The sequence below is a fragment of the Equus caballus genome, chromosome 11 (genome assembly GCF_041296265.1).
Source record: "Equus caballus isolate H_3958 breed thoroughbred chromosome 11, TB-T2T, whole genome shotgun sequence".
Lineage (NCBI taxonomy): Eukaryota > Metazoa > Chordata > Mammalia > Perissodactyla > Equidae > Equus > Equus caballus.
In genome coordinates, this window is record NC_091694.1 from 6,202,750 (window position 1) to 6,218,836 (window position 16,087).

The following is a 16,087-nucleotide window of genomic DNA, read 5'->3' on the forward strand; positions in this document are numbered from 1 at the left end:
TGTTCCTGAAATGCCCACGTCCAAAATGACGTGCCTTGAAATAGCTCACTTCCACATCACCAACACCTCACATGGCATCAGCCACTCCATCGTCACAGCTCAACCAGCCAATAGCAAATGGCAGAAAGTTGAGGGTTATCAAGAGTTTTCTTTCTCTCTCTGGCTTATTTGAAGGATGACAACTGGCTGAGTGAATAAATGTGGTGAATCAAGCATGAATTTGTTCCTTAACACTCAAGCACAAGAAATGTCAAATTTGGCATTGTTCCTAAATCAAATAAATTTGATTATGAGCTGTCCTTTGCCAAAGGGTAAGAAATAACTTTAAAGCGACATGCCCAACTTTATACCTATGTTAATTCTTTATAGTAAATTGTCTTTGCTCAGATAGCTGGTGTGGTTTCTGTCTCCCGACTGGACCCTTTCACAAAACCCCAAAACCACACTTCTTGGTGTTCAGGTCCCCTAGTGACCACATCCCACATCTTGGGATTGCCGTGTGGGAGCAGGGCAGGGGGTGCTACCACTGGAGAAGCCCCCAAACCTTGCTCCTGTCCCTGGGCTCTGGAAAGCACCCCTTCCCTCTCGAGGTCCAGCCATTTTGCCCCCTCCAGCCCTCCGGCTCGGGCTCGGGCTCGGGCTCGGGCTCCGTCTCCTACAGCCCCAGCCTCACACAATAGGCCTTGACATCAAACAAAAGCCTGGGCCTTTGTACTTTCAAAGCATCTGGTAACTTCTGCCTGCGTTCAGCCAGAGCTGAGAACAGCTGATAGAGAGCCCACAAGCCACACTGAGAACAAGAAGGCTTGCCCACCTTCTTTGCTGTGAGATGGAAAAACACTCTCAGTCTCTGGAGTCGCCTACCACGTGAGGAGAGAAGCGAAAGTGTAATATCTAAAAAACTATCCTGCCACACCCAGAGGTGGAGGATCACCTAAATCACACTGATACAACTCTTTAGCATACTGATTTGGGAAGCGTGAATATGGGACAGTTTCGGCTCCAGGCTGGGAGGACTCAGGACCCAGTCCCTGACGGGGGAGGGCCATATTCTAATGACTCCAGCACTCTCCTCTCTCCTCCTCCCACCTCACCATCGCCAGCCCCACCCTTTCTTCTGGAACAGGGATTTTCAAGCTGAGGATTGCAAAATCGATTTAACGCAGAACAATCAGCAATTTTTAAATGACAAAATATAATAGAAAGTCTCAGAGTATATCACAATATAAAATAAAAATTTGAAATAAAAATTGTCCCAAACCTGGGACAAATCTTTTTTTTTTCCAACTGATATAATTCGCAGTCTCCTTCTGGGAAAAAATAGCATTCATGATAAAATGCCTGGGGCCTGTGGCAGAGTGGTTAAGTTCCCGCGTTCTGCTTGGGTGGCCCAGGGCTTCCCCGGTTCGAATCCTGGACGCAGACATGGCACCGCTCATCAGGCCATGCTGAGGCGGCGTCCCACATGCCACAACTAGAAGGACCTACAACTGAAAATACACAACTATGTACTGGGGGGCTTTGGGAGAAAAAGGAAAAATAAAATCTTTAAAAAAATGCTTAAGTAAATTTTAGATAAACTTTAATGGTATTAAGATTTGTTCTGGGAAATTACTTACCCACCCACCCAGCTGTCTTCGGTCAGGACCCCAGTGACTTCTGGCCAGACAGTGTGGCTCTCTGACAGTTCTCTTTTCCTATAAAATGTCTCTTCCAAGAGGGAACCTCTGAATTGGCCCACCAGGGGCCTTTTCCTTTGCATGCAAGATTGCAGTAAGATTTTTCCATGTGCTCATAACTAAGGCAACAGAAAAGTGTTCTCCAGCAGCATGTAGTGAGGGTAGCTACTGTTTCGGGAAGTTGTCTTGGTGAAGCCTCTGGAGCCGGGGGACAGGAGGCACAGCCTCCAGGGTTGCCACAGGATGCCCACGACAAATAAAAATGGCAAGCAATAGGATATATTGGAGAATATGAGGAAGCCGTTTGGTATAAACCTAATTCGGCCTGACCTTGTCTTTCCAAAAGGACCTGACCGAGGCCGTTGAGCACGCATTGTATATCTGCTTTAGATATTCCCTATGGCAAGAGCAAAGGCCCTTGAGATAAAGGTGCAACTTCTCTCCCCCTCCCAACGTTGGCATCTCCTTAAAGATTAAGCATCTTTCTTTAGGCTGGGAACCGACTGCCCGCTCATCTGTGACCGCCCAGCCCTAGGCAATACACCTGCCACCCCGTGGCGTTCACTAAGACAGCAGACCTATCTGCCGTTTCCATCAATCGCTGTGCTGACAGAGCAGCCTTGTGACTATTGTAAAAGGGACAGTTCAATCATATGTGAAACATACTCTTTGAGGGTATCTAACCACCCTGTGTACCCCCACTTCTTTGGAGCGCTCTGTTCCTTTGTGGAAAGACTCTCCCGGGTTATAATCCTAAGATTTAAGCTCAGAATAAACTCACCCAAATTTTCATTTATAGATTGGTTATGGATTATTTTTGTCGACACCCATCTGTCCACAAGAGGAAGGAGGGAAGCAGTTTTTGTCAGGTTTGGGTTCTGAAGGATTCTGAGGGGGGTCTTGTCGACGAAAGGAAGAAAGGGCACCAAAGAAATGAGGTATACAGAGTGGTTATATACCCCTAAGCAGGACGTTTCCCATATGATTGAAATGTCCCTCTCACAATAGTCACAAGATTGCCCTGTCAGCACAGTGCTTGATGGACACAGCAGGTAGTGGGTCTGCTCTCTTGGTGGGCATAGCAGGAGGCAAGTCTATTGCCTCGAGCTGGGCGGTCACAGGTGAGCGCAGCAATCAGCTTCTAGCCTAAGGAAAGATGCTTAATCCTTAAGGAGATGCCAACGTTGGGAGGGGAAGGGAAGTTGCACCTTTATCTCAAGGGCCTTTGCCCTTGCCTTAGGGAATATCTAAAGCAGATATACAATGCGTGCTCAACGGCCTCGGTCAGGTCCTTTTGGAAAGACAAGGTCAGGCCGAATTAGGTTTATACCAAATGGCTTCCTCACATTCTCCAATATATCCTATTGCTTGCCGTTTTTATTTGTCAGTCTACAATGGGAAGCGAGGATCCGTTTTGGAGTGGTGGCTGTTTCTGTGCAAGCATTAGAAGCAGTGGGGTTTAATGAAGGCCTGGGTGCTGTCAGGAGATGAGCAGTTTGGTACTGGGGCACGCCCACTATAGTTGGGAATTGCAAAGCCTGTCTAGGGTTCTCACTGATAAGAAAGCAGCAGTGGCTGAGAGAGGAGGTTGTCACACTGATGAGGATTTTAGGCTGGTTAATTTTAAAACTGCAGATGAGAAGCAGGCTCCGAGGACTGGTGTTTGATTGCCCATTGTTGGGAAACATTTACGTTTGTAAGGGAAACCTCCATCTGTAAAGATGCCTCCTCTCTGTGCCAGGAAGAAGGGGGATGGCCTTATCTCTAGAAACTCTTAATGCGGAAGGCAAGAACTTAAGTTGGTTACTGTCTGGCAACCTCATGTAACTGATTTAGGGTGGTGGCTTCTGGCCTTTACTTAATCCGATTTGATTCTTATCTAAAAGTTGTGGGACCACCCAATGGCCAGACCCCACCTGCACTGATGCACTGATACCATTTTAACTTTTTTACATGTTCTTTCCTTTGTCTTGTAAAGAGATGGCTCACATGTCTATGCCTTAAATTTAGCCATACTCTCCACCCATGTTTGCAGCAGAAGCAGTGGCAGCAGCACCTCCTCCTGCCCGTGGGCCCTGTGCCCACGCAGCAGCCTGACTGCCCATGAGTCCTGTCCCCATGCCGGCAGCAGCAGCAGCTCTGACTGCCCATGGGTTCTGTCTCCATGCTATTCCACACTATTCTCTAAATAAAAGAGCACTACCGCCAGATCTTGAGAGTCCAGGAAATCTTTCTTTCGACTCCTCGGCTCACTGACCCCACATCAATACCATCTTACAACGACCGCAGGAGCTGGGGAGAAACCATGTTTCTTTCGGCTAGCTTGGCTAGCTGCAGGCTTTATCTATGTCTTTCCTCCCAGCCTGATTAACTGCAGGGCTGTTTTTTTCCATTTTAGTCTGAGCTGATTTTTACTCTTTCAGACCCAAACAGATTTTTACTCTTTCAGTTTCACTTATAAATAAACATCTGTGTATATTGAGTCTTGACATAAAATGTGTTTCTTACTGTGGGTCAAGGGGAAAAAAAAAAGGAAAGCCACCATCTGATAAACTGCTTCCCAACCTTTTTAGTGGCACATAGGGAAAACGATTATGTGTTCAGCACAAATGATATTTGTTCTGCTCACTGGGGCAAATAGATGGAGCTTTTTGGAGGTCAAGGGTGACTAGTCCAGAAGCCCAGACACCCTGAACCCCACCTGGCTGACTTGGGGTGAGGGGAGCAATATCTCAGGCATAATCCTGCTTGGCACACAGCTCAAGAAGCTCTGGTCTGGAGAACAGGAGCAATTACAGCTCAGTGAAAAGTGATCATTTCTAGAAACAGGCAGAACTGGCTGGACTAGAAGGCAGGAGAGGTCTGAGTACTGAGACCTGGGCCCAGGCAGGGCCTTTTGCCACCATCTTGGTTCAGCACTGAACTGCCCTTGAGCCCCTCAGTGTGGGTACTGGAAACAACTGGCCCCTCCACCGCTGGGAGCAGCCCTAACAATGTGTTCATCTGGTCATATGTTTTCACAAAATTTGCAAAAGTTGGACATTTGAGCAGGAATCAGTTAAGCCTGCCATCTCTCTCCATGTATTCATGATTGTGTATTTAAGTTCTTAAATAGGGCCTCCAAAATTGTCTGAGCTTCAGACTCCACAACACCTGCATCTGTGTCTGCCACCAACCCAGTTCTGCCAAGGGGTCGGGGTGGGACCGGACTGGTGCTGTTACAGGTTCTTAATACTGGCCCTGGTATCGGTTCCCCTACAGCGAACCCAGCATATATAGGGTTAAAACCAAAAGCACTCATCCCAGTTCCCTGCTCTTTAGTTACACTCATATGTAAATATCTGTTTCTTTAACCTTTGACTCCCTGAGCTTTACAACCAAACAGAAGTCACAAATTGTTAAAGCCCAGGTGGGCTCACACTGGGCTCCCACTAAAGTTGTGGTTAATCCCAGGTTCTTGAAGTTTATCACAGGAAAGCTGACGTCCAGAGAACATCAAGAAACCAAAGCTTCCCAGACCCAATTCCTCGGCTTCCTGGCACCAGAGTCCACCCTGGAGACAGCCAGCCAAGGACCTCCACCTGCAAAATTCCTTATCTCCCCCCCCCAACCTAAAACCCCAAATAAAAACCCCTGCTTGTAGCTTTTCGAAGAGTTTGGGATTACAGCGTTAGCTGCCCATTCTCCTTACTCAGAGCTTTCCAATAAAATTCCTACTTTCTTCCACTACACCCGGTGTCAAAGACTGGCTTACTGTGTGACAGGTGAGCGAACTCACTTCAGGTTCGACATCATTGCCCCACCGTTCCTTTTATGGTCCTTAGAGCAGCCATTCTTGCATACCCATTCCTGGGTGGATTTTCCCTTTCTGTTTGAAATTTATTATTAATATTAGCACACTGAGTCACCAGCCAACCCCAAGTCCCAGAACCATGCCTCAGTGAGATAATGCCAGAAACAATGTGTAGTGGATCTTTTCATAAATTCTATATCTATAGACATTTTTTTTTTAGGAAGATTAGCCCTGATCTAACTGCTACCTATCCTCCTCTTTTCGCTGAGGAAGACGCCCTGAGCTAATATCCATGCCCATCTTCCTCTGCTTTATATGTGGGATGCCTACCACAGCATGGTGTGCCAAGCGGTGCCATGTCCGCACCCGGGATCGGAACCAGCAAAGCTCAGGCTGCCAAAGTGGAATGTACGCACTTAACCGCTGCGCCACCGGGCGGCCCCTAGACCCTATTTTTTATACACCACTCCATACTTAACGAAGTTCGGCAGTCTTTCCATGTCAGCACACATTAATTTGACTTCATTGTTTTCAATGACTGCACAGATTGCATGTGCGAAAATTAATCTATTCATTCGGGGCAGATTTTATCGCGCACTACTTCATTGCGCTTGTCCTGCAGGTCCAACGTGGTTTTGCACAAGACCTCACAGAAGGTCGTTACCTAGTTTCATAATCTTTTCTAGTTTTTGATGGTTCATCTAGGAAATCTAACTAAAAAGGTAAATCAAGCAGGTGGATTCCCGAGGTTGGCCGTCACGTGTCAGGAAATCAGCCGTCTGCTTAAAATCAAACTCTTCTCCCTTAAGGTTAATGATGCAGCAGCATCACCACGTGTGGAGTGAGACCCTCACATTCCCCCTTAAAGATCCCCCTCGGAGGTGGTGGGGGGGGCGGGGGTCACATAACCACAGCTTCCCAGTGGGGACCGCCCACTGGTGGGTCACAAGCTAAAATGAGTCAGCCCCACTTTGCAAGCTGCGGGTGTCGCATTGTGCTCAGGTCCATTCAGTTACTCCCGCATCTTGTTCAAATCTTGCAGCCAGGACGCTGCAGGGCGGGCCGGACGGCAAAGCCGGAGCATTCTAGAGGGTGCAGCGCCACCGCGCGGCCAGCTGTGCTGGAGGCGGCGGTGAGGTGGGGCGCTCCCGACTCCACAGTGAATTTGGGGGCGATCAGCGCCGGACGCCGGGCCCAGGCTCCCCTCCCGACACGGAGATTCTCCCCGCCCACCTCAGAGAGTCCGGGTTTGATTTCATGAAAGGGTTGGCAGTTTTTCCTGACTCCTCTGTCAGTCGGCTAGCCCACCACGTCCTGCAACAGGCTCAGTCTTGCACCCACCTACATGACTCAGGGACCACCCAAGTCGGGGACAAAGTCACCTAGGAAAGTGCTCCATAAAGGTCGCTGAGTGAACGGTGTTCCACTGAGTGTTAAGCCCTCCAGACACTAGGTTTAGGTTACAGCCCCCATCCTGTGGGTACGAGCGTTGGCGTCCAGGGCCTTTACGGTTAACTCCCCTGCGACGTGCCAACTTTTTTCAGGTCCCTCAGAGGACCGGGTGGGGGTGGGGAGTGCGTACGCCGAGGTTGAGGGAGCATTGCCTTCTGGGAATTGTAGTCTTCAACTTTGTGATGCAAGCGAAACTGGGGGGAGGGGGAGCTACTGTGTTACCATGTGATGCTCGGGATCAGGTGGTTGGGCCAGCGTCTGTGCAAGAGCTGTGATTGGCTGACTCTAATACGAGCTACGCCACTGGGGGCGGCCCGAAGAGGAGCGCAAGCGCACTGCGTTGCGAGTCTCGGGACCCCTTTCCGAGACTATGGCGCTCAACAAGAATCACTCGGAGGGTGGCGGAGTGATCGTCAACAACACCGAGAGGTGAAAACCCTGCGGGGGGATCCTGGGAGATCGAGGGGCGGACGTCGAGGGGGTGGGCGGTGGCCGGTGGGGCATAACTCCAGGAAAAGGAAACTGTTGGGGAGCGGTGGCAGGCAGCGGCCGGGGGCGGGGCTAGAGTAAGGGGGGTCGTGGGGGAGGGGCCTGGAGATCGGGGTCCGCTGTGGGATGTGATCGCGGAGGGCAGCTGGACGAGGACGGGGTTTGGGGAGATGGGTGGGGTCTCGGGCTAGTTCTTGGGCCTGTTTCCCAGGGTCGGTGACTTTAAGAGATGAGAAGAGCCTCAGGCCGAAATAATTCCCAGGTGTTGGGCGTATACTACGTTACTATGTGTCAGGCACTGCGCCTTCTCTACCTTAATACGTAAATCCTGTGCGGGAGGTGATATTGTACACATTTGCTATATAGGGAAACTGAGGCACAGAGAGATAAGTAACTTGCCTGAGATCACAGAGCTGTAAGTAGCAGAGGGGGAATTCCACGAAAGGAGTCTTGACTCCAAAGTCAGCAGGTTTAACTACCAGTAAATAGCCTTCCCAGTATATTCCAGAACTGCTCAGTTTCCAGATAAGAAACTGAGGCTCAGAGGTGAAATGAAACGATAACGTTCTTCAAATGTCTTAACACAGTTCTTGGCGTAGTGTCAGTCCTTGTACAGGTTGGTCCCTTGTCTCTTTCTCTTGAATGCCTGTTGGTTTTGGTCACTCCCCACAGCAGAGGTCTCTCAACTTCAGGGTTCTGTCTGCCCATCCCCCAGTCAGTTCTGTCTGTCCTCCCACCTCTGGGCTCCTTGGATGGCTTCTCTCTCCTCCTGTTCCTTGGGCTTTGAGAATCAGAGCAGCCCTCCCTGGTTGAGCTATGCTTACCCTGAAGCGCCTCTTGAGGGCAGAAAGAGCTTAGCAGGAACCTGAGTCACCAGAGGAGGCTTGTTGCAATCAGAGCCTTGTAGCTGGCTAAGGCCAGCACCCAGCCTGGGGCCTGTCACCCAGGGATGCTCGATGAGTCAGAGGCGAGCGCCTCTGGTGCCCCTGATCTCAGGATGCTGACTTTGCCTCCATCTTACCTGCTCAGGGTCTGCCAGACCAGCCTGTTCCTGGTAATGACCTCGTTTCTCTGAGCTGTTCTTCTCTTTTTCTGGTTCTCTTTTCACTTACCCCTCCCCAGTGAAGAAAGTTATGATATTTGGGAGGATGAAAAAGACAAATGGAACCATTTGAACTTGGACCTTGTCTTATAATCAGAGAAGCCTCACACTGCTCCTCATTTGTAGCTTCTCTGGGTGCAAACCGTCCTGGGCGCTGACGAACCCTTTTGATGACATTTGGTAGCATCTCCTGCGACCATTTTCTTTCTCTCTCAGAGCGACTTTTCTGGAACAAGAATGTATTTATCCTGCTCCTACCTGGTTTAGGGCTCACTGCTGCTAAATAACGATGTGCCCCGTTTCAGAAAATGCTTCAGCCTCATTTCTGAAAAAATTGTGTAGACAATAATTGAAGTTTACATTTACATTCAGTATTTAAAATTTGATGTGTAAAATGTGTAAAAGAGTAAAAACCTTACCCTTCCAGTCATGAACCCCTTTGAGGGCGATGAAAGCATGGACTCTTCCAGAAAAATGCACGTATACAATTATCTCAAGGGCTTCATGAACTGACATCCTGCAGACCCAACTTAGGAACCCCAAAGTAAACCCTTGTGTAATGTGTAGAGTCATGTCTTAAAATGTTTATATGTTAGGCTTAAAGAAACAAACCAACAAAAACAGAACACCTATGATAAGGACTTAAAAGAAAGTGGAAGATGGGGCTGGCCCTGTGGCTGACTGGTTAAGTTCGCACGCTCTGCTTCGGTGGCCCAGGGTTTCACAGGTTCGGATCCTGGGCGCGGACATGGCACTGCTCATCAGGCCATTCTGGGGTGGCATCCCACATAGCACAACCAGAAGGACCTGCAACCAGAATATACAACTATGTACTGGAGTGGCTTTGGGGAAAGGAAGAGGAAGAAGAAGAAAAAAAGATTGGCTAATAGATGTTAGCTCAGGTGCCAATCTTTAAAAAAAAAAAAGAAAGTGGAAGAGTTAAGCCGGATAATCTAACCTGATGTGAGGGATTATGGCGTCTCCAGAGCCTCGCAGCTCTACCGCACTGGTCACTTGGGGGCTGTATGAGTGGGGTTTGGGGGACTTCTGCAGAACCCCAACTTGCTCATCTCTTCCATGGCTGTGTTAATAGTTTTCTTGCAGCAGTGTTGAAACAGAAGAGACGACATGCCAGGCCACTAACTAACATGCTAATGGGCACCCACGCCCTGGGGGTAACAGATTATGACTCCACACTGTCTCATCAGGGCCTTTCCTCTTTTCTCATCACAGCATCCTAATGTCGTATGATCATGTAGAACTTACGTTCAATGACATGAAGAATGTGCCAGAGGCCTTCAAAGGGACCAAGAAGGGCACCGTCTACCTTACCCCTTACCGGGTGAGTTACACAGCGCATTGCTTGCCTTTGGAGGCTCATGGCTCCTGGGGCTTGACATGAGTCTTAGGTTGGCCTCAGCCTCGTGAGGCCAGTGGCCTCCAAACCCTGCTGGACCTCAGTTCCTCACTCCACGTGTTTCTCTGTCACGTGTTCTTGGGTTCTAGAACCACAACCGTGCAGCTGAACTGACCTCTGGACAGTGAATCCATGCACATTCCAGAGCTAGTGCTCCAAAATACATGGTTGGATGCAGCTGCTGGGCTGACCTAAGCCTGGAGGGGAGAGGCTGTTATTATTTTGATTTCTGTAGGAGTAGCCCACGAGGCCTTTGTGCACATCCAGAATGACACATGTGGTAAACAGGATACGGTGGCATGGCCACAGCCTCTGGACTCGGCAGAGAGCCCGGCAAAACCCTGCAGAGTGGGAAATGCAGAGAGAGACTGTGGACGGGCCTCGCCTGAGAGTTATGCAGACAGACTCCGACAGACTTCCAGAGAAATACAAATGGGTATTCTTAGAAAAGGATCGCTGTCTGTAGCTGCCCACAAGTTAGACTTAAAGATGGTTGGAAGAGAGGAGCGCATCTTCCAGTTTTATCAGGACTCAGCGGAGGGAGGGGCATCTCAAAAGCCTCTCTCTGGTGGTTCAGGTTGGCATCCAGCCACAGATTGAAGTCGGGGGTTTAAAACAGAAGGTTCTGCGAGCACGGCCTGGGAGGCGCTTGCTGCTCTTTGGGCAGGGAGTCTGCAGCCAATGTCGACGGCCCCTTCTCCCAGGATCTAACGCCCCTGCCACTCTGGTTCTCAGTTCTGCGCAGCTCAGGCTGGACCTCCCCCTTGCCCCTAGACCTTGCCTGCCTTGCCCCGCCTCTCTGCCCTATCTTTGCAGGCCCCTTCACTTACACACCACATCCGCCACCTCCTCACCACCACCCAAATGACAGAGCAGTCAGTCCTTCTCACATACACTGTCTGTGAGCGACATGTTTTTCTTGTGACTACATGTCTGTCCTCCCCGGCAGGCTGCATGTAAGGCCTCTTACTTTAAAAAACTCTTTCTGGGGGCCGGCCCAGTGGTGCAGCTGTTAAGTGCGCATGTACCACTTCAGCGGCCCGGGGATTGCCGGTTCGGATCCTGGGCGCGACATGGCACTGTTTGGCAAGCCATGCTGTGGTAGGCGTCCCACATAGAAAGTAGAGGACGATGGGCACGGATGTTAGCTCAGGGCCAGTCTTCCTCAAAAACAAAACAAAACAAAACAAAAACAAAAGCTCTCTCTGGGACTGTCTGGTGCAGAGAGCTCTGGGCCTGTTGGACTCTTGCTTGGCTGCCCACCCCGGCACTGAGAGCAGGCTCATCATACACAGGAAGTGATGGCTGAGTGGGCTGTCATTTGGGTGATGATGGCCCTTCTCTTTCTCCCTGCAGGTCATCTTTCTGTCCAAGGGGAAGGATGCCATGCAGTCCTTTATGATGCCTTTCTATCTGATGAAGGACTGTGAGATTAAGCAACCTGTGTTTGGTGCAAACTACATCAAGGGAACAGTGAAGGCCGAAGCAGGAGGTTGGTGACAAGGGGGCACAGGGACACACACGGGGCTTCCAAAGAGGTACTCTGGGGCACCTCTGACTGCTGCCTTGAAGGTGTCCTTTTTGGACCAATATCACCCTAGCCTTGGCCTCTTCCTGGCTCTGGATTAGCTTCTAAGACCAACATCTGAGCTGCCAGCTATTCAGCAGGGGTGGGGTTTTAGTTACCAAGAGCTGGGAAATGCTGGCATTAAAGATGGCAGCTCAGCGGCCTACCTGGAGGTGTAGTGGTTGAGTTTGTACGCTCTGCTTCAGCAGCCCTGGGTTCATGGGTTTGGATCCCAGGTGCAGACCTAGCACCACTCATCAAGCCACACTATGGTGGCATCCCACATAAAATAGGGGAAGATTGGCACAGATGTTAGCTCAGTCACAATCTTCCTCAAGCCAAAAGAGGAAGATTGACAATGGATGTTAGCTCAGGGCCAATCTTCCTCACCACACACACACACACACAAAGATGGCAGCTCACATCACTTTTCAGAGAGAGAGAAATCAGCAAAATGACTGTAAACTAAGTAAGAATGGTTATTGTGACTTGGGGAGTGTGTTCAGATTTTAGGTGTGGGTAGCAACTGTATTAGGTTCTTGAGAAGGGCCTTCTCCCTAGAGCCAGGAAGAGCCAGCTGCCCCTCTGGACTCTTCGAGGGGCCCTGCTCCGTGGCAGACTCTTTCGCAGATACCAGGGACCTCTGTGTCAAACTCGCCTTCCCCCTTCACCCAGCTAGGCCCGGCCTTGCTGTTGAGGAGCTCACAGTTCCCTTTTGGCAGAAGCCAGGCTGGAGGGCCCAGAGCTCTGTCCTTAGGCCCCGTCAGGGTGAGAGATCTGCTCTGAACTTGAACGTCAGTTGCAGCGGAGTGTGCCTTCTCCTGGGACGCTGCCTTTTGGAGATGGGAGGCCCTAGCACAGATGTACTTACAGGGTTGGGGATGAGAGGACAAGTTTGTCCCAGGAAGGAAAAGCCCCCTGTTCCAAAGAGTGAAGCCGGCGTGGGCAGCAGGCAGGCCAGTCTGCGGTGCTGGCGTGCTGTGTGGGCCACAGGCCAGAGGCAGCCCGGGGAGGGAGGGGGCGCTGCAGGGCCAGCCCTTCCCCCACAGGTCCCTGGGCATTGGATGGGCCTGGAGAGAACAGATGGCCATCTCTCACCCATCTCTTCGCGTGTAACTCTTGTTCTTTTCCTGAGCTGTGGATGCACTGTCCCTTCTCAGGTGGCTGGGAAGGCTCTGCGTTGTACAAGTTGACCTTTATGGCAGGGGGTGCCATCGAGTTTGGACAAAGGATGCTACAGGTGGCGTCTCAAGGTATCAAGGCTCTAAAAATTAGGGGCCAAGGGCGCACTGAATGTGTGTGGTGTTTTCTTTGTTTGTTTGAATTTGTTTACTTTTGTTTTTTAAGCACTCAAGAGATGAGTCTGGGCCCTGGGCTCACTGGGGCTGGGAGTTGGGAAGGAAGCTTGTAATTAGCGTCGGCTCTGTCTTGTACCTGAGAGACTGGGTTTCCTCTGCCTGGAGCAGGTATAGGACATTTTGACAAAGCTGTTTGGACTCAAGGACACTTTACTGTGGACTCATAAAAACAAACAAAAACCCCAGCCGTTAAGCCACCATCCGACAGCCATTTTAAATCACCAAGGGACGTGTTCAGCAGACATCCTCCCCTTGTCCCCCACCTTACCGGGCTCCACTCTTTACCCCATCCCTGAACTGCCCTCCTTCCCTCCACCCCTGTCCTTGACCTCCCCTGCCCTGGCTCTGACCTCTGTCCCCATCTGGACCCCTCGCCTCATCCTGATTGAGGCTGCCTCCAGAGTGGGTGGGGAGTGGAACGGGGGTTAAGGCATGTCTGCTGTGCACATCCTTGGGACCCTGTGGCTCCCCTCAGCTGGCAGTGGGCCGCCCTCTCCCCAGCCCCGGAAGCAGGCGACACTCATTTCTCTCTCCCCTTGTACTTATAGCCTCTCGAGGTGAAGCCCCCAGTGGAGCCTATGGGTACTCTTACATGCCCAGCGGGGCCTATGTCTTTCCCCCGCCATTCGCCAATGGAATGTACCCCTGCCCTCCTGGCTACCCCTATCCACCGCCCCCACCTGGTGAGTGTGTCCTTTGCTGCCCACCCCTTAACCCCAACCACCCACCCACTAACCACCCCACCCAGGCCAGGGGGTTGTAGAGGGGAGACTTGTTTTTTGACCTGCTTCAAGACTAACAGAGAAACTGGAGAGGCCTCGGAGGGTGCCTGCTGAGGGCGCTGGGCTGGGCTGCTCACTGGGTCCCTGTCGCTCTCTCGCTGAGCAGAGTTCTATCCGGGACCTCCCATGATGGACGGGGCCATGGGATATGTGCAGCCCCCGCCACCGCCCTACCCTGGGCCCATGGAACCTCCGGTCAGCGGCCCTGATGTTCCCTCCACTCCTGCAGGTGAGGCCTCTGGGCTGCTGGCAGTCCTGGGGGACCAGCCTTCTCCTCCCCGTGGTTGCATGGGAGCCCCAAATGATGAATGACCGCTGGGCTAGGGACTGTCCCCAGGGACCAACTGTGTGGTCCCAGCCCACATTCTGTCCCTTCGCCAGCTGTGTGCCCTGGGGCTGGAAAGGTCTCTCTGCACCTGGGTCTTCTCATCCACAAAGAGGTGGTAACAGTATCCCCTGGTTGGGCTGTAAGGCTCAGAGCGGGAGAGGGGTACAGAGACTGGCAAGGACAGTGTAGCGCATGGTCAGTGCTCAGGAAATTTTGACCAGTTTTGTTGATGGAACTAGATGCTCAGCAGCAGCCACCCTGAGCGCTGGGGGGCCAGGGTCAGCGGGCTGAGAGCAGCTCCAGGGACAGCTGGAAGAGGAGGGGAGAGCTTGTCACTGGGGCTCATCCTGAGTGTGTTTGCTCTTGCAGCCGAAGCCAAGGCCGCAGAAGCAGCTGCCAGCGCCTATTACAACCCAGGAAACCCCCACAACGTCTACATGCCCACGGTGAGCGAGGGGGGTGAGCAGGGTGGCCACGGTGCCAGAGGGACCCCCGCAGCCACAGTGTGCTGGGATTTAGGGGCGGGGGAGACCTTGTCTTGTTTTGAACCTTCTAATGTGATCTTTTTCCTTCCTTTCTTCCTTAGAGCCAGCCTCCGCCACCTCCCTACTACCCCCCAGAAGATAAGAAGACCCAGTAGACCCCTCACACCCCCTGCCTCCCACCTCTCATCACTCTTTCATTCCCTCCCCTTGGGGCCCAGTCTGGGCTTGGGCCTGTGATGAGGGGGCCTTGTTCTTCCTCCAGGTCTGATGATAAAACACTTACCAGGAACTAGCGTTGAGGGAAGGAGGGGCCCTTGACTCGGGAGCAGTGCCTCCCAGCTTCCCACCCAGCCCGCAGCCCAGGCGCTGCTCAGCGCACTTCCCTCCCACCGTTGCTGGGCTCTCCTTGGGCACGCGGGGCATCCCCCTCCTTCCCGGCTTGCTCTAGCAACTTCTACCCATGGAGGGACTCTCTGGCCACCTCCTCCACCGCAGTCCAGCTCCTCGTTTTGGTAGCCACTTTATACTCAGCCTCCCGAGCTCCCGTTGGACCAGCTGCGTGTCTTCCCGAGGGCCCTGCCAGGCCCCCTCACATTCCCTCCGCTCTGGTCTGCGCCTTGCCCAGGAAGCCACTTTCCCACCGGACTGTCAGCCCACATTCAGTTCCTAGCCGCCCTCCAGCCCAGTCATACATGCCTTCCCTTCTCTGTCCTGTCCTTGCTTTCTGTGGCCACCACTGTGGGACTTTGGGAGCTTTACCTTGAGCTGCCAGGGGCTGGGTGGCATGAGGGTCAGGCCACAGTGGCTGGGGGAAGGAGCCCCTGCTTCCCTGCTGGTGTTTCTGGAATTTGGTTCCCTTTGCCTTCTCTCTTTTCCCTCTAGAAGAGGCCTCTTGGACTGGAACTGGAGAATGCATGTCCATCCCACCATGCCATTTGGGGGCTGCTGGGCAGGCTGGGAACAAACCCCTGACTCCAGGGGCCTGGCCTGGGCCTGTGTGCTGACCATAACCTCTCCCCAGCCCCTCAGCCTGCCCTCTTCCCTTTAAGCTTCATGCCTGGTTGGCGATATGTCCCCTGGATGCACTAAAATTTGCTCTCATTTGCTCCTGGACTGGCCATGAAGTGAGGAGATGGTTATTTAAAGAGAATTCCCTATTTATTTGACAAAAAAAATCCAGTTAATATATTAATGTGAAATAAACCCTCTTTGCACCTTGATTTGTTTGCTGGAAATGTGAAGTAGTAAAAATGAAGTGACTGGACCTTGTCTGGCTCTGTGTGTGATGATGAGGTGAGCGCTTGGGAAGGAGAGCTGTCGCTGCTGAGGGCCCCCGGGGGAGGGAGGCAGTGTTCCCTCCCCATGTCAGAATCCCTTGTTCTCACGACCCATTTGGGCCCAGGATGCTAAGGCCTCTCAAGTCTCTATTCCCGGGCACTTGCTCAGCAACTGTGCCCACCCACGGAGTCCCCTGGGGCCTGGCACAGCCCAGCGATTCTTTTGCTTGGTGGGAGAGCTGGACATGAGTTCCTGTGTCAGTGCCTCATAGTGCAGCCCTGGCCCCGGTCTGGATGGGAGGTGTCAGAGAGAGGAGCGTGTTGGGGTTTGTAAGAGGGACGCCTCTGTGAAGCCTGG

The 16,087-nt window shown here is 51.9% G+C and overlaps 1 protein-coding gene across 3 annotated transcripts; it reads left to right on the top strand.

Annotated features, from left to right (window-relative positions):
- The first annotated feature begins 6,549 nt into the window (after positions 1 to 6,549).
- Positions 6,550 to 15,716, top strand: WBP2 (WW domain binding protein 2). 3 transcript variants are annotated; one of them, XM_001494853.6, is made up of 8 exons: positions 6,550 to 7,353; positions 9,749 to 9,857; positions 11,289 to 11,424; positions 12,660 to 12,752; positions 13,406 to 13,540; positions 13,746 to 13,868; positions 14,337 to 14,413; positions 14,554 to 15,716. In XM_001494853.6, exons 1-8 carry the CDS (start codon positions 7,295 to 7,297, stop codon positions 14,605 to 14,607), a joined length of 786 nt encoding a protein of 261 aa, XP_001494903.2. In that variant the 5' UTR covers positions 6,550 to 7,294; the 3' UTR covers positions 14,608 to 15,716. The 3 variants fall into 3 exon arrangements, with proteins under 3 accessions (XP_001494903.2, XP_014594041.1, XP_005597205.2); XM_014738555.3 differs by lacking the exon at positions 13,406 to 13,540 and having other exon boundaries at positions 7,194 to 7,353; XM_005597148.4 differs by lacking the exon at positions 12,660 to 12,752 and having other exon boundaries at positions 7,194 to 7,353.
- Positions 15,717 to 16,087: the final 371 nt, after the last annotated feature.